The 19,033-nt window shown below is 43.3% G+C and overlaps 1 protein-coding gene across 3 annotated transcripts in view; it reads right to left on the reverse strand.

Annotated features, from left to right (window-relative positions):
- nek11 (NIMA-related kinase 11) overlaps positions 1-19,033 on the reverse strand; it is a 355,541-nt gene that overhangs the window by 142,875 nt on the left and 193,633 nt on the right. For all 3 annotated transcript variants that reach the window (XM_072283318.1, XM_072283316.1, XM_072283319.1), the window contains exons 7-9: positions 17,242-17,391; positions 7,862-7,940; positions 4,050-4,135 (exon numbers count right to left, since the gene is read on the reverse strand). In XM_072283318.1, coding sequence (XP_072139419.1) covers positions 4,050-4,135; positions 7,862-7,940; positions 17,242-17,391 — 315 coding nt within the window. The remainder of the gene's footprint in view (positions 1-4,049; positions 4,136-7,861; positions 7,941-17,241; positions 17,392-19,033) is intronic.

The following is a 19,033-nucleotide window of genomic DNA, read 5'->3' on the forward strand; positions in this document are numbered from 1 at the left end:
GCCAAGGATAGTTGGTGCAAACTCCACACAGGTTCACCAGAGGTCAGAATCAAATCTGGATCTTGGTAGATGTGAGACAGTAGTACTAGCTGTTGTGTCACTGCATCAGCCTGAACATTGCCAGGCTAATGGATGTGGGCCAGACTGATCATTCTCTGGGTACACATGGATGCTTTTCAGACCTCATATGTGTTTAGCAGATCCCAAGAAAACCACATATTCATGCTTCCAAATCAAAAACATCTTATTTCAATCTCCAATTAATTGTATCAGTGACCACCCCTCCTCCCCCTGTACCTTCATTACAATACAATAGCATAAATTTAAAAAGAAAACAAACACCAGTGAACTATGGAAATACATTTATCAACTCAAATATATTTAGGATTTGAAATTATGTGAATCACCTGTGGCATAAATATTACGATTTACTACATAATACTGCTACCCCATTGTTCTGAGATACTGAGACCCTTTTATAGGTCAAATTCTGATACTTCGTTGATTTGGCCAGGGGGACCAAGTGTAATATTTCTAAGCATGTTGATGACATGACACTAAGCGGGAATGTGACTAGTGCTAAAGAGGCTTCAGATGGATGTAGGCCGGCCAAGTAAATGGGCCAGTGCAACAGATGGGAACAAGAATGAAAAATGTTGAGAAACTGGGAAATGTTCAAATTCGACTGGAGCTCCACTGTCCTTGTACACAGATCTCTATGCTAGCATGCAGATGCTAGAAAAGATTGGTTGTCATTTATTACAAGAGGGTTAAATAGAAGAGTGAAGATGGCTTAGCATGATTCTACAGGTTCTTTTTGGGACCATGCCTTAAGAGATGTTTGTACACTTTCCCTATTAATGATTTCTTATCTAATTTCTCCTAAATGTCAGCGTGGCCTAGAACAGAAGTCCCCCACCTTTATTATGCCATGGACTCCTACCATTAACCGAGGGGCCCATGGACCCGAGATTGGGAACCCCTGGTCTAGAACATATGAACGCTGATTCAGTGCCTGCATATTACCAGTAGCCTTTAGACTTCCTGCACAAGCTTCAAGGGACCAAAAGCACAACTCTTTGAAAGATGCATGATAGAAAAATGTTTGAGAACTGTACCTTTCAATGAATCAGACAAACAAAAATCATTTTTGGAAGTAACTCAGAAAAAGTGTGCATTGGGTAGTTGATGGGTGGGTAGAGCTGAACAACTCAACCCAACCAAAAGCCATTTTTAAGAAGATCCTCTAAATTAATACCTATAATACATACTTTACTTGTCCATTAGTAAAGGAATAAGACAAAGGGGCATTGATGATTTTTATGCAAAACTCAAACATAGTTAAAATACTAATTTACCACACATTCCTGAGAAATGCAAGAAAGCCGTTGACCACCAACTACACCAACCTCAAAATTTCCCAAGCACTTGACTGCCACTGAAGTATTTCTGAAGTGTTACACCAATGTGAGGTAGGAAAGGCAGCAGCCAATTTGTACACAGTTCCCACACACACCACTGGAATAACAGTCAGCTTTTATTCTGGTTCACTGATATTGAGTGAGGAATGAATATTGGTCACAACACCAGAATGAACAGTCCTGCTCGTCTTTGAAATTGTGCCACTGGACCTTTTTAATCCCCAAGTGAGAGAGCAGATGCAGCTTGCATTTAACATCCCATCCAAGGACATCACATTTAACAAAGCAGCACATCCACACTTCCTGCTCTCCAGTCTCTAGAGTGAGATTCGAATGCACAACCTTCTAATTTGGAGGCAAGAGTGTTACCAACCTAGACACTGTCAAAGATAAAGATTATAGTTCTTTTTTTCCAAACAGCACAGATTCTATCATTCACAGTATATCAGCCTCTGGCTCAGAGGAACTCTCTGTTGTAACAATCTCTAATACCACTCACACATTGAACAATGACTGATATTGTAACCTATGTTATTGGCCATATATTAAATGTAACACTTTTAGCAAACATTTCAGTAAATCAAAGAATTAGCAGAATAAATTAAAAGAGACAATGGATAACAGGTGTAAAGATCTTGCCCGTAAAACATACAGAAAAGGAACAACACAAAGTAAAGATTGACTGTTAATCTGCATTAAGATAGTTGAGCTGAACTTTAACTGGTTGCTCGCGGCTACACTCTCTCTGACAGCTATCGAAATATCTGAACCTTTTCTATGATCTCTCTCAGGTATTCAATATTCCACAAGGGAGATCTTAGAACCTCTCACTTTAGTTTTACATTAAAAATTTTAAAGGCCTTGATCATATCTCAGGTTAAAGATGTTCCCATTTATTTTATCCATTTCAATGGGTCAGTTTGATCACCAGCTTGTAATCAGCAGGAAATTTAAAAATCTTAGGAATGGTAAGTTTGGATTGAGTCCTGAAACCCAAACCTTTATTGGCCTTTTCAGTTTTGAAGTGGGGTTTGAGAGATTAATCTACTCCAGCAAGCAGAGTGGTCATTTGAATATTATAATGAGGCTTCAGATTTATTCTCCACACTGAATCTTGTCCTGGCCACGTGTCTTTGAAAATCTAGAGGCTAAATGGCGATGAATTAAGTGCCTTTTTGATGTTTTTCTAATGGTTAGTTTCCCATTTCTTTCACTTTTTCTTCACAATATCCACCATAAATTGCCACTCTCCGATCTCCCCCAGTACCAGATTTAAGACAAAGGTGTACAATATGTGGCAGGGCCCTTAAGGCTGATTTATACTTGTGTGTCAAATGAACGCTGTAACCTACGCAAGTGGCCTACATGCGTTGTGAGCATTCATACTTGTGCGTTGGTGTGTCTGCGTCGCTCTGCAATTCGGGCACATCGCGCATGCGCACACATTTGCCCGTGCAAGGCTTCATGGTCATGGTAGTCTTTCTCGGGGTAAACAATTTTAAATCGAGCGTCTTTTTCTGTAAATGCGAAATGTGTCCTCCATAATTTTGGAGGTCTGTAAAGCTTTATGGAAAACATTGCAGCCAGAGTTCCTTCCCTGCCCTTCAGTCGCCCAATGGGAAGCTATTGCAGCGTAGGAGGAAATGCGATGCTACCAAGCGGACCAATCACAGTTGTTCAGTCTGCATTGCCGTGACGCGTAGTTACATTTTGGGAGAGGTGCGTGTCAGGCTACGGCGTAGGGATCCACGTAGGCTCTGCGTAGGGTTCACTGCGACGCCATACCTACAACGTTGAGTTGACTCAGAAGTATAAATCAGCCTTTAGGAGCATTGGTGGGTACAGAGGCAACCTTGGGTGCAAATCTATAACCCGCTGAAGGGGGACAAATAGTCAGGGTGGTAAGGACGGTATATGGCATACTTGAGTATAAAAATACTTTGGTTAGGCCATATTTGTATAGTTCTGATCGCCACATTCCAGGAGGGATGTAGAGGCTTTGGAAGAGGTCCACACAGTGTTGCCTGGATTTAAAATTATTAGCTATAAGGAGAGGTTGGGCAAATTTGGATTGTTTTCTCTAGTGTATCGCAGGTTAAGGTGCAGAGATAGAGTAGACAGTCAGAGCCTTTGTCCCCCCAGGGTGGAAATGTCAAATATTGGAGTACAATACCTTTAATGTGAGGAGGGTCAACTTAAAGAAGCTTTTCGAGGCAAGTTTTTTAAAAATTTACATAAAGTGTGGTAGGTGCTTAGAGATACTGGAAGCAAGTACAACAGCAACGTTTAATAAGCATGCAGGCAGAGAAATGAATAGGCAGAAAATGGTGGGATGTAGACTATCTGCAGGAAGCTGTGCAGTTGAAATTGGTATCATGTTAGCAAAGACACTAAGGGCCATGAGTCAAAGTTTGCAGGCCTCATATGCCTATAACCACCACACACCAATGGAGCCAAGCTTCTAGTTGTTACGCTGTGAATACCACATGCCCATCTCTTCCATTGCCTCATTTTCATTTCCATTGGCCTAATGCCTCTAACCCTCCCACCCCATTAGTGACACTCTAGGCTTCAATATTAGATCAGAGAAGACTACCATTGAGATCAACTGTACATGGTCTTACTTACAAAGCTTTCTTTATTTGCAGAGCTTCTTTTTGGCAGCTTATTGTCTTGTCTTTCATGCTTATGTTCGAGAACTTGCATCTTATATTCTGCAATTTACAAAAGAGTCAAAACAGTGATTAAAATCATGGTTTGAAAGGTGCTTTGAACATTCACACAGTGTGAAGGGAAGTGTACCACTAAATCCAATAACAGACCAATAATTACATGTAAATACTCAAAAACTGGGAACCCAAAAATTTTCAACCTGAAACAATCATGTTTCCCTTTCCACAGATGCTACCTAACCCTTACAGTTCCAGCATTATTTTTTTTAAAAAAGGAGAATAGCTTTATTTGTCACATGTACATTGAAATATACAGTAAAATTCATCATTAACATCATCGCTTTTGCAGTGCTGGGGGCTACCCACAGTTGTCACCACACCGAGCGCCAATATGGCATGCTCACAACTCACTAACGCTCACAGTACATCTTTGGAATGTGGGAGGAAACCAGAGCATCTGGAGGAAACTCACATCATCACAGGGAGAACATGCAACCTCCTCACAGAGAGTGATGGAACCAAACTCAAATAAGTGATGGCAGGCACTGTAAAGCAATTACACTAACTACTACGCTACTGTGCACCCCTCATTTTGATTTCCAGCATCTGCAATTTTTTTTTTTAAAGATTTCCAGACAGATCACTAAAATAGTAAACTACTGAAAACAAAGTTCACCCTTTGAAGCATTCCCTCCAAGCATCATGAGTGCACAAGATGCACTGCAGTGTCTCGCCAAGTCTCGTTCAGCAACATTCCCCCAAAGCTGTGACTTCTGCCAAAGGGAAGCGGGTTCATGGCACCCCACAGTCCTCAAGATCTCCTCCAAATCTCAAATCACCTTCTGACTTGGAACTCTACATCATCGCCAAGTCAAAACACAGGCACCATCTACCCGAGGCACAGGAGAGAATCACATTAATTGCTGCATTTCAATAAAGCAAATTACTATGTATGTAATGACAACTACATATGGTCAACCAGCACCAACCACACCCCACAATTCATTAAATAAAAGGGATGTCTATTTGAAAAACAGTTGTTCCTTCCCGGCACCTTAAATATAACATATGTGCTCTCTAACAATGGGTTCTTACAATTGACAGAGAGTACATTTTCTCAAGTATTATACAGGTGCAAATAAATTCAAAGTCGCTTTAATCCAAATTCTGAGTTCTTATCACCTATCTGTCACAGTCTGCCCAGACAGCTCCTGTCAGTAAATCCTAAGGTCAGTGACCCTTCTGTCACTGTTTGACGTGACAAGTCCTGTCAGTAATAGGAAAAACTGACAAGACTGAATACATTTTAAAGATTTGTTTGACAGTATCAATGACACCAGTCAAGTTTCTATTCTTGTGGTTTCCCAGTCTCTTTAACTCCTAGTAAATGAACGAGCATCTTATAAAACTACCCAGCCTATAGATAAAAGGATCCAAAGCTGTCTTCTTCACATGGTGTTAATTATAGTGTTCTACATAATAAGAAAGAGGACTACAGAACTGCCGAAAGTTGTTTCATTTTTCCTATACTGTATTCTAAATTAAATCACAGAATGACAGCATCTCAGAAACTGATCGCAGAGAAGATTATTTCACCCTGTCAGTCAATGCAGGCCAATAAAGAACTACTGAGATTAATCCCATTTTGTCGTCCTGAACTCTCATCCTTCTGAATAACACTGAGAACAATCATTTCATCAATTTATTTTGGGATTCACCCTTCAGGTAGGAAATTCCCGATGCCTCCTAGTTTTTTTGGTGAAGTTTTAATTCTTCGAATATCTCTCCAACCTTTTGGATCAAAGACCTGAAATCTCCACATGCCATAAGATGGACAGCTCTACAAACGGGATATTGACGGACGAATTGTGCAGAAAGAGAACTCTCATCCTCAACAGTGGGACAGTGCGGCAGTCGTGGGGGAATATCACCTCCCAGAGATGTGCAATGAAGAGTTTGGTAATGCCAGGGCTTTAGTTCACCTTGAGCTGCCGAGCAGTTGCTTGGTCAGGGACCGAGTATTGTGTTGAGCCACAGGAACAAAGTTGAGAAGGAATGCAGAGTTGGCAAGCAAACACTGTGTCTTTCAACAACAGCACCAAAATCGGACTGAACAGCTTTTAACATGGCGTGATTTTAAAATCTCGACTTTTGGAAACTTAGGGGGACTCTGCAGAATATTGTTGAGGAATAGACTATTCGGTCCAACATGTCCATACATATGTTTATACTCCACTAAAGCCTCCTTCTGCATTTCCTCTTTCACAATAACCTCTGGTCCCTTCTTCCTCATATAGCTTCTCCTCAAGTACATCTGCTCTATTCTGTGATAAAAGATTCCATGTTCTCACATTTCTCTGCATGAAGAAGTTACTCCTAAATTGCTGGATATACCCGCGAGTTTTTCACATTCGCGGCTTCTGGTTGGGGCCCTGCGATTGGAAACGTCTCAAAGTGCACTCCATCAATCTGTTTCATAATCTCACCAGCTTCTATCAGTCATGTCTCAGTTTTCTCGTTTCTAAAGAGCTGCAGGCTGCTCAATCTTTCCCGATGACGATAGCTTCTCAGTTCCATTGCCATTCCAATGAATTTATGGGATTGATTCTGATTGATGCCACTGTATCTATGGTGATACAGTGTGAAACAAGCCCTTCCAGCCCTTTGAGCCACGCTGCCCAGCGATCCCCAATTCAACCCTTGCCTAACCACAGGACAATTTGCAACGACTAAATAACCTACCAACCGGTATGTCTTTGGGCTGTGGGAGGAAACCGGAGCACTTGGAGAAAACCCAAGCATTTCATGGGAAGGACATACAGCCTCCATAGAAAATGACATCGGAATTGAACTCTGACGCCTCGAGCCGTAATAGCGTCACACTAACCGCTACGCTACCGTGGCGCCCTGGAATTCTGGAGTACTGTTACCCATAGGGCCTACCTGAAATCCCAACTACGTTCTTATTGCGTCCTTACTGGTTACTACTTCTTCCTTGATGTACTCCTTCAGATATTTCTTAGATTTGATAACATTTCTTTATCCAGCACCTTTTGAGCAACAAGATCTACTACTCCACTACTAGTTGGTTGAAAGTGTTTCCTTACTTCCTGCTACCAATGAACTGAAACCTATATTCCCAAGTAACTGACCTCTTTGCAAAGGGAAATAGGTCCAACCTGTTCATCCCGTCGGAGTCTCTTATATTTTATTTTAGATTAGGTTTGATCTAAAAAAAGATTAGATTAACTTTAGTTGTCACATGTACATTGAAACATACAGTGAAATGCATCGCTTACGTTGGGGATGAGCTGGGAGAAGCCCACACGAGCCGTCACACTTCCAACGATAACATAGCAGGTCCACGACTCGCTAACCTTACCTCTTGCGTCTTTGGAATGTGGGAGGAAACCGGAGCACTCAGAGGAAACCTAAGAGGTCACAGGGAGAACATACAAACTCGTTGCCAACCGCGGTGGGAATTGAATCCTGATCTTACAGCCAGTGCACTATAAAGAATTGTACCAATTTGCTTTGCTACTGTGCATCCTTATTCACTTCCTCAGCCTCTGCTCTGAACTATCCAGTGTCTCCTCCGATCGCACCTCTTTCCTTGTCTAATTCCATCACGTATCCTTCTATTTCTATCTTACTTTAGTACCATTCCAGCTCATCCTCAAATCTACCTATTGTCGCTGCAACGGAAATTGATAGAAGACCTGGAAGGTTGGCATCCTGGGGAGATTTGATGGGTGCTATTCTCCCTACCTGGAGCTGTTGGTCGATGTATGGAATTTTCAGTATTTCTGCAGCTGCTGGTCGATTTGATGGATTCTTCTGCAACATACTGTAAGAAGAAAATAAAGGACAACGCATTAGTGGAGAATATGCAGTTCCACAGTCAAGGTGGCTTGGCACTGGTTTGCATTTTGTTGTTGTGATGAAGGTAAGGCTGTCACTGCTCACTATCATCACTCCGCAGAACAGGCAGCAACTCTAAGATCATATCCTGCTGTAGAAACACCAATGCCCTTCAACAGAAAATCCGACAAAAAGTTATGGATATGGCTCAGTTTCTCATGGGTAAAACCCTCCCCACCGTTGAGCACATCTTCACAGAGCGCTGTTACATGAAAGCAGCATCCATCATCAGGGACCCCCAACACACAGGCTCACTATTCTCACTGCTGCCATCAGGAAGAAGGTATAGGAGCCTCAGGACTCACACCACCGAGTTCAGGAATTATTACCCCTCGACCGTCAGGCTCTTGGAAAAAGTGGGGATAACTTCACTTGCCCCATCACTGAACTGTTCCCACACCCTATGGACTCACTTTCAAGGATTCTTCAATATTTATTTCTTATTTATTATTATTTCTTTTTCGTTCTTTTGTATTTGAGCAGTTTGTTGTCTTTTGATCATTAGTTGTTTGTCTGTCTTTTTACGTGTGGTCTTCCACTGATTCTGGTATGGTTCTAGGATTTACTGAGTGTGCCCAAAAGAAAACAAATCTCAGGGTTATATAGTGGCATATAACTATGTACCTCAATAATACATTTACTTTGAAGTTTTAATGTGAAAGTCCTGATTCAACCTTCCTCAGCATTGTTTGCTATCAGGCAAAGTCAGTGAATTGACAAAAATTTCAAATTCTCTTATCAAATATTGAAAGGTTTGGGAGGACATAGGGACTGTGCTTCCTGTGGTGGGAGAATCTAGGACCAGAGCGCACTGCCTCAGAATAGAAGGACATCAGAGATGAAGAGGAATTTCTTTAGCCATAGGGTGGTGAATCAGTGGAATTGAATGCCACAAGCGGTTCTGGAGGCCAAATCATTGCAGATATTTAAGGCGGAGATCGAGGGGTTCTGGTTTATTAAGGGTGTCAGATGTTTCAAGGAGAAGGCAGGGGAGTGAGGTTGAGAGGGGAAATGGATCAGCCATAATGGAATGGCAGAGCGGACGCAGTGGACCGTATGGCCAATTCTGCTCCTGTGTCTTATGGTCTTAACAAACCATGTAACTTATCATGGAAACCTTAAAGACTATTTCATGAGATGTGGGTTATGGACCAAGTTCTAAGTTGTAAACATTGATTAAAAAACTCACTAAACTGAGTAAAAGAAAATCATGTCTATGATGCATAGTTCCACAGAAAATACTGTAGAATAATTTTTTGAAAAGTTTCTTTTCAATATTTAAATACCTGTATTTTCCTATATTAATTTCACATCCTGTAAAATTTAACTCTTTCCTTCCTGGTTTCGTGTCTGTGAGGATATTTCAATACAAGTGACTGCTCAGCCAACTAGAAAGCATCACAGACGCTTGGGCAAAGAGGTTCCCTTCAAACTGATACATGACACCAGAAGGTGCCGGAAAAGGATTTCTGCTGTTTCTTGCCACTAACCCAATGGCCACAGCCTGAGGCTGCGAATCCGCGCCAGTCCACTGGGGAAGTCAAGGACAAAGAAGGTGGCCTGTCCTGGGGCCCAAGGACTGCGTATATAGATGGGTGCGTAGGTGGGAGGGGAGGAACAAGGCTTGTTTCACTACTAGGGTTGCCAACTTTCTCACTCCCAAATAAGGGACAAAAGTACAGTCAAATATGGGACACAAACACGAGGAAATCTACGGATGCTGGAATTTCGAGCAACACACATAAAAATTGCTGCAGCATCTATAGGAAGAGGTACAGTCGACATTTCGGGCCGAGACCCTTCGTGAGGACTAACTGATAGAAGAGACAGCAAGAGATTTGAAAGTAGGAGGGGGAGGGATGGAACTAAGAGCTGGAAAGTTGATTGGCAAAAGAGATATAAAAGGATCATGGGACAGGAGGCCTAGGGAGAAAGAAAGGGGGAGGAGGGAATCCCAGAGGATGGGCAAGGAGTATAGTGAGAGGGACAGAGGGAGAGAAAAAAAAAATATATATAATAATAATAAATAAATAAATAACGGATGGGGTACGAAGGGGAGGTGGGGCATTAACAGAAGTTGGAGAAGTCAATGTTCATGCCATCAGGTTGGAGGCTACCCAGACAGAATATAAGGTGTTGTTCCTCTAACCTGAGTGTGGCTTCATCTTTACAGTAGAGGAGGCCGTGGATAGACATATCAGAATGGGAATGGGACGTGGAATTAAAATGTGTGGCGACACTATAACTCCTTGCCCATCCTCTGGGATCCCCCCCCCCACTTTCTTTCTCCCTAGGTCTCCCGACCCATGACCCTTTCATATCCCTTTTGCCAATCAACTTAGCTTCATCCCTCCCCCTCCTGTCTTCTCCTATCATTTCAGATCTCCCCCTCCCACTTTCAAAGCCCTTACTAGCTCTTCTTTCAGTTAGTCCTGACGAAGGGTCTTGGCCCAAAACGTCGACTGTACCTCTTCCTATAAATACGGGACACTTGTGTTTACCCTGAGAAAGACTACCATGACCACGAAGCCTTGCGCAGGCACCTGAGTGCGCATGCGTGACGTGTGCATACATGACGTGCGCATGCGTGTACGTGCCGATTTTTTTCTACAAATCGGTTTTGGCTTAATCTTCCTGACTGTACATACATTATTTCTACTTTATATAGGCTGTGTATTTATCATATCATTCCTGCTTTTACTATATGTTAGTGTTATTTAAGGATTTATGTGTTATTTGGTATGATTTGGTAGGTTATTTTTTGGGTCAAAAATTTTTCCAATACAACTTAATGGTAATTGCTTCTTTGCTTTACGCCATTTCGGCATGAAAGGTTTCATAGGAACACTCTACCTTAGCGGGGGGAAATACAGGACAAGGGCGGTCCCGCATGGGACAAACCAATTTAGCCCAAGGTACAGGATGTTCCAGCTAATACAGGACAGTTGGCAACCGTATTCACTACTGTTGTTTGGTATGTTCTGTTTGTTGTGTTCTGTGTTGTCCTGCCAAGCATTGTGGGCATGATGTTTTGGCACTGGAATATGTGATGACACTTGCGCGCTGCTCCCAGCACATCCTTAGTGAATTGGTTGACAACGCATTTCACTGTGTGTTTCAATGTACATATGAGTAATGATTTTGCTAAACCTTTGAGTCTTAGACTGAATGGCATGAGTTGTTAGGCCAGAAGAGCCTGATACTATGCTGTATCTCTGACAGGGCAGCAAGGTAGTGTAGCCACAGGCATAACCCGTTACAACAACAGCGACCCAGGTTTACGTAGACAGCACCCACGGCCAGGTTTGAAATGTGGCTGCAGGAGCTATGAATCAACAATTCTACCAATCATGCAGCTCCAATATATTGAGGGAAACTTTCATTAGTGATTAACAGTATTGTCCTGCTGTTTTAAAAATCTTTTATTGACCCCTTGTCTGACAAAGAACTCCTAACCTCGCAATCTAACTTATAATTTCCCTTGCAACTCATTTGACTACCGGCACTACATGCTCTGTCACTGTAACATGATATTTGACATTGTTATTGTTTTCCCTACTGTACTACCTTGATGCATTTTTCGCAAATAAAACGGTGAGGTGCTTTATATTTAATGAAACCCATAAACACATTTTATTGAACTCCAAAACCTAACAAAAACATGCTAAAAATCTTTAAGTAACAACGTCATCACATCAGACCAACCTCTTAAAGGGAAACCCTACTCAATGCTGGTGGTTGTGAGTTATGTACATTTCTCACAATTACATTACCCTATACAGGCTCCCCCAGAATTCACTAAAGCCAGCATTGTGAGCTGTCTGGAGCTCGGCTCAGGTCTTGTGTTCCATGAGTGGAGGAACTGCAGACATCTCTGGCTCGACCAGAGGTGCATTGACTTCTGAGGTGATTTACCCCTCTTATCCGTGATAAGTCTTCCCTTCCCATTCCAAAATGCGGAAAGGGTCACCATTAGGGGGCCTAAGGGGGCGTTGGTGTGCGTCACAGTGGATGCAAAGAAATGAGGTGGAATGCAGGTCAACAGGAACAGAAGAGTGCTCTACGCCATGATGGGAGGTAGGAATAGGTGAAAAGGGATTTAATTTACTGAGTAGGGTGGAACACTGTTGAGAGGCCAACCAGGCACCAGGAGTTAAGTCATCATAACGGCTGCCCATATATCCAGCTGCAGGTCCTCTTTTGGAGCTGTTCTGAGCCCCAGCAGGACCTATGGGAGACGATCACGCCAATGCTCATCAGTCAGGGAATCCCGCAGAGCAGCCTTTAAGGAGCGATGAAACCGGACTGAGGGTGATACACCATGATGTGATGTAGCCTAAGGCTGAGGTTCTGGGCCATCGCAGTCCAGAGGTCTGAAATAAATAGGGGACTGTGGTCATAGGAAATATCAGATGTGGTGCCAAACTCAGCAACCCGGTTGCTGATCAATGCCCAAGCTGCGCCTGCGGCCATCGTCGATGCTAGGGAGACGACCTCTCACCTGGTGGTATGGTCCACCATGGTAAGAAGGTGAGTTAAACTATGGGGGGTGGAGGGGGGTGGAGAAAGAGGATTAACCATGTCCACAATTATATGATCAAACCATCACTCAGGAACCTCAAAAGGTGTCAATGACGCCCAAACATGGCACTCCACACAAACTGCAGTCCAATCACGCATGTCCTTTCTGAGGCCATGCCAAACAAACTTTAGTGCAGCCAGTTTCTGTGAGGCCCTCCTACCCGGATGTGAGGCGCCATGTACGGAGTCGAAAAATGTCCATCTTCAGATTGCAAGCACAATGGGGTAAGAGCGACTGGTTGAGACATTTCAAGGGAGAGCAACCCCAGCTTGCCTGAACTGAACGTCAGCCAACCGCAGGCCCGTGACTGCTGTTCAGTAAGCCCGGACCTCTGGGTCAGTAACTTGGCCAGCTGGCATATCGGCACTGTCAACCCCTATGTGTACAACCTCAATGGCTGGCTGTGAGAGGCAATCAACCACGGCATTATTTTTCCCTTTGATATGTTGTATATCCTCTGTGAGCTCTAATGCGTAGGCCTGGTGGCATTGCTGCCATGCAGACCAAGGCTCTGATATTTTGGCTATTGCATGCATGACGGGTTTGTGTTCAACGATTGCTGTGAAATGGCGACCCTATAGAAGAAAACAAAAACGGAGGACAGCCAGTTAGAGACCAAGAAGCTCGCGTCAAACGTGCTGTACTTCCTTTCAAGGGGGAGGTGGAACTGCTGGCCGAAATAGGCAGCGGCTGCCACACACCTTCGACCCACTATTCGTGCACAGCACCCACAGCATAGTCTGAGGTGTGATTAGTAATGGCAATGGGTGCATTGGGGAGCAGGTGTGCCAGTGGGGTCGCGTTAGAAAGAGCTCGTTTGGTATCATGAAATGCCCTAGTCATGTCTGCTGACCAGTCAAGCATTTGGTTGGGGTATTGCCTTTAAGCGCACGGTACAGGGGAAAGCACAAGTTCAGCAGTTCGCAGAATGATGCGGTGATAGAAATTCACCATGCCTAAAAACTCCTGTGCTTTTTCAGTTGTAAAGGGTGGTGGAAAATCTGTAACAGCAGCTACTTTTGATGGGAGGGGTGTTGCACCTTCTGCAGAGATGTGATGACCAAGCAAGTCAATGGCTGACAACCTAAAATGGCATTTAGCAGAGTTATTAATTAACCCGTGTTGGCTTAAGTGCACAAAAAGTGTTTGGAGATGAACTGCATGTTTGGATTTGGACACAGTGGTGTCAAGTATGTCATCCAGGTAAACAAAGGGAAAGTCCAAGTCTTTTAAAACAGAGTCCATCAGCCATTGGAAAATCTGTGTTGCAATTTTCATGTGCTGAAACTCAAAAAGACCAAACGGGGTTATCACAGCTGTTTTGGGAATGTCCTCTGAGTATACAGACATTGGATGGTAAAAAAAGGCATTCGTTAGTCTTGCGAGACCATGGATCTGCGCCTGGAAAGTCTTCACTCTCCAGGGTGCAGGCCTGGGCAAGGTTGTATGGAAGACCAGCAGTTGCCCATGCTGCAATTCTCCCCTCTCCACGACACTAATGTTGTCCAAGGGAAGGGCATTAGGACCCATACAGCTTGGCACCAGTGTCATCACAGAGCGATGTGTGATTAAGGTTCTTGCTCAAGGACACAACACGTTCCCTCGGCTGCGGCTCGAACTCACGAGCTTCAGGTCGCTAGTCCAATGCCTTAACCACTTGGCCACGTGCCCATCCATTGGATGGCAGCCCCTAACCAAATCTACTTTGGAAAACATTAACTTTCTAGCTAAACGTGTCAAATAGTCTTGGATGTGTGGGGCCGGGTAATGATCAGGGGGTGGTGGCCTCGATAAGGCATTGGTAATCACTACATGGGCAGCAACCACCATCAGACTTGGGGACCATATGGAGGGGTGAATCCCAGGGGCTATTCAGCTAGCGTACAATTGAGTCTTTCCATGTTGGCAAGCTCAGCCTTCGCAGTTGTCAGTTACACTGGGTCCAGTTTACGCACACAGGCATGGACCGGCGGGCCAGTTGTGGGAATATGGCGCGCGACCCCATGTTTTGCAACTGTAGTTGAGAATGTGGGCTTGGTGAGGTTTGGGAATTTGCCCGGCAGTCGAGCGAACTCACATGGCATGGTGCATGCACTTGACGGAGTCGTTGTGGGGAACTTACGGAGGGAGCAGTCTAACGATCCTAAGTCCTTGACGTCCGCAAGTCAGCAGTCCTTGAGCACACAGGAAATGAGCACCGAGCAGGGGTCTAGCCACTTTAGCCAGGATGAAGTCCAATGTGTAATGTCGTCCACTGAAGCAGAGTGTCAGGATCCACAAGTCTGGATCCTGCTGCCATTGTTGGCCTCCAGTGAGGTTTCATCCCTCTTTGCCTTCTCATCAATAGCCAATGCTGGCATTCACTTGAGCACCAGTGTCACACAGGAAGTGTCGCCCTGAAAGGGTGTCCGTGATGAACAGTAGACAACCCTGGCAGCTGGAACCCACGGCGTTCACAGACGTCTGATGTCCCAATGTGCTGGCACTGTCGAAGCTGCAAGGCAGTTGGTACTTTCTATCGCTCCTACCGAAGCGAGCATGGTTAAAAACACAGACCAGTGCCATCTGTTTCAGAGCCGCGGCATCCTTATGTTGGGGGCCTTGCTGACTGGGCTTATTGAGACAGAGCACCGCTAACTGACTGAGCGTAGACCATCGCTATTTTAGCAAGCTCCCTATTGACCTTCACAGTTGCATTAGTGAGGGCGATGCAAACTTGGTCAGGCATTTGCTGCATGAAGAGTTTTAAAAATAAAACAAGGATGGCGATCTCCCAGGAGAGACAGCATGTGGTTCACTCGCTCCAAAGGCCTGTCATCGCTGAGACTGGGTAAGGACAGCAACTGTTCGATGCACTAAGACTCTGATTGTCCAGAAGTCTGTAAAAGGAGAGTTTTCAGCAATCGGTATTTATCATGTTCAGCCGGTGTCTCAGCAGACTCGCCATTCCCACAGCTGTTCTGAGTGACACTACCACATTAAAAAAAATTCGGGGTCACCAACGTAGGTTTTCACCAATTAAACAAAGTGAGGCTTTTTATATTTAATGAAACCCATAAACACATTTTATTGAACTCTAAAACCTAAACAAAAGCATGCTAAAAACCTTTTAAGTAACAATATCATCACGTCAGACCAGCCCCTTAAAGGGAAACCCCGGACTCAATGTCAGGGTTGTGAATTATGTACATTTACATTACCCTACACATTTACGTATGGAGTGATCTGCCTAAATGGCATGTAAAGAAAACATTTTTGACTGCTCCCTACTTCAATCTGAGGTGCCACTTTCTTTGTGAAGACAACTATTATCATTCTTTGTGAAGACAACTATTATCAAAATACCCAAGAAAAATAAAGTAACATGCCTTAATGTCTACTGCCCAGTAACTCTGATGTCCGCCCTTCATGAAGTGCTTTGAGAGGCTGGTCATGGCACTCAACAACTCCAGCCTCCCAGACAACCTTGACTCACTTGCAAAACAGGTTCATGTCAGCATCATCTTCCTGTCCCTACTTTCATCTGAACAGTAAAGACACCAACATTAGACTACTGTTTATTGCCTGTTGCTCTGCCCTCAACCCATAATTCCTAGCAAACTCATCTCCAAATTCCTAGACCTGGGACTCAACACCTCCCTCCAGAACTGGATGGCTGGCTTCCTGACCAACGAACTGCACTCAGTAAGGATACAGAGCAACATCTCCACAATGATTATCCTCAACAAGGCTTCATCTTCAGCCCCTCTCACTCCACTCCCAATACAGAATCTCGTGGCCAGCTCCAACTACAGGTCTGCGGATGACACAATAGTTGGGCCAAATCTCATATAATGATGAGTCAGGGTGCAGGAAAGAAGTAGAGAGCCTGGTGACAAGGTGTCATGACAACAGCCTTGCCCTCACTGTAAGAGTAGTCATTGACTTTAGGAAGGGGAGAGGGTTGCTGCACAGTCTCATGTTTACCTCAACAGTGCTGAGGTTGAATGAGTTGAGAGCTTCAGGTTCCGAGGTGTGAACATCACCAATAGCCTGCCTGGTCCAACCACAGGCAAAAATCTCACCAGTGCCTCTACTCCCTCAGGAGGCTGAAGAAATTTGGTACATTTTATCAATGCACCATAGAAAACATCCTATTCCAATGCATCAGGCATTGGTAATGCAATAGCTTTGCCCATTAACACAAGAAACTGTAGAGAGTTGTGAACACAACCCAGCACAATATGGAAATCGGCCTCCCCCTTCATAGACTCCATCTATACTCCTCACTTTTTTGGGAAAGCTTCAGTCAGAAGATACGAAAACCCGTAAACAGTTTCTATCCACTGTGATAAGATCATTGAACAAATCACATAATGCAATAAGACAGGTTCTTGATTCACAATCTACCTCGATATGGCCTTATACCTTATAGTCTGCCTGTGCTGCATTTTCTCTGTAAATGTAACACTATATTCTGCATTGTTATTTTTTTCTCTTGCACTGGCTCAATGCACTCTTGTAATGACATAATCTGTAAGGATGCATGCAAGACAAAGATTTTCACTGTACCTTGATACATGTGGTAATAATAAAGCAATTTAACAATTTTCACCGCATCTCGGTGATAATGATAAACCAATTACAGTTCCAGATGGGCCCTTACCTTGTCATGATTGCATTGAGATTTCTGGAGAAGTGATCTGGCAGTGATGGAGTCTCACCTTCCACAATCTTCAAAACAATTGACATGAAGTTATGACCAGTGAACGCATGATGCAAGCAGCACAGTTCATACAAAATGCACCCCAACGACCTACAGATTTAGAAGAAAAGAAACATGTCTTAATGTTCAGAAGTAAGAAATTGAAGGAATTAATTGGATTTCTATTGGTCTCTTTCACGACCTCAAGTTATCCCAAAGCACCTTAAAGGAAATTAATTGCTTTCTGAAATGCAATCACTATTTCAATGTATGAAATATTGCAGCCAATTCAAACACAGCCATCTTATACAAACAGCAGTGTATAAATGACTTTTACATCTGGAGTAGATCTTGGTGGGAGATAAATGTCAGTCAGGACACCGGGGACAATTCCCCAACTTTCTTCAAAATGGTGCCAAAGGATTTGTTACATTTATCCAGGGGAGGAAACAGGCCCTCATTTTAACATACAGTATGATCCAAAAGGATGGCATGGTCGAAGGTGTGACACTCTCTGAACACAGCACTGGATTATTCATCCGAATTTTGTGGTCAGGTTTCTTGAATGAGATCTAAATCCACAACCTTCTAACAATGAGTTCCAGGATTATAATATTTAGTTAAAGATAGCACATTGATGGTATCCCTATACATCTCTCCCACTGGTTCCCCTCCCCACTTCCTTTCATTTATTCCATGGTCGACTGTACTCTTATATCAGATTCCATCTTCTTTGGTACGTGGTCATTTCCACCTATCAAATCCCAGGTTCTTACATCGTTACCACTCTCCCCCATCCCTCATCTGCCTATCATAACCTTTATCTGAATCCACCTATCCCCTGCTAGCTTTGCTCCACTTATACCTTCTCTGCCAACCACCACCCCCCACACACTTTTTTATACAATGGCTACCTTTCCCTTTCTTTCCAGTCCTGATAAAGGTCTTGACCCAAAACATTGACTGTCCATTTCCCTCCATAGATGCTACCTGACCTATTGAGTTCCTTTGTGTGAGTTAAAAACATTTTTGGAATTCTGTAATTTTATCAAATGGATAATTGACATCAGACCAGAATATTATTTCAGTTATTCTTCCTTCCATTCTACTTTGTGCAGGAAGAAGTAAAGTATCCTGTGTGCTAGCTGTACTGCTGATGCCACCGTGCTTGTTGGAAAATATGAGAGAATGCAAACTACCACCCATTTCTGAAAAAAATCATATTATGCATCAAGTAAAGAATACTGCAAAACTTATACGCTTTGACAACTTATCTTGAAGGCAATTTTGGAGAGAGATATCTTTCTTTCATATTAAGCAGACATACAGTATGTTTTTACAAGGAACGGGTTTAAAACAATTGTAGAAATAAAGCATAGGGTATATTAAAAAATCACTGTACGGTAATACTGTTTTACATCTCTCTCTGTCCTGTCAATCAAATTCTCCAAATTGGCATTATTAATGATATCGAGGCAATTACCTCACATAATAACAATCTTTCACACAGATGTGCTTTCTCATTTTGCCACATGTGTACAGTACATCACGTGGCCTCACTAGACAAGGTTAAGGAAGCAAATAAAAATAAATATGCTTTATATTGCAAGGTTAGTTGGTTTAGTGGAATATGGAGGGCAGTTCTGGAAACACAGAACTGTTTGCCCGACGCCGGCCCCCTAGGCCTGAGTCGACGTAGTAGTAGTCTGGAAACACAGGTTAGTAAGGATTTAGGAGAGGAACTGCAATATAG

The sequence above is a fragment of the Mobula birostris genome, chromosome 19 (assembly GCF_030028105.1).
Source record: "Mobula birostris isolate sMobBir1 chromosome 19, sMobBir1.hap1, whole genome shotgun sequence".
In the NCBI taxonomy this organism is placed as follows: Eukaryota; Metazoa; Chordata; class Chondrichthyes; order Myliobatiformes; family Myliobatidae; genus Mobula; species Mobula birostris.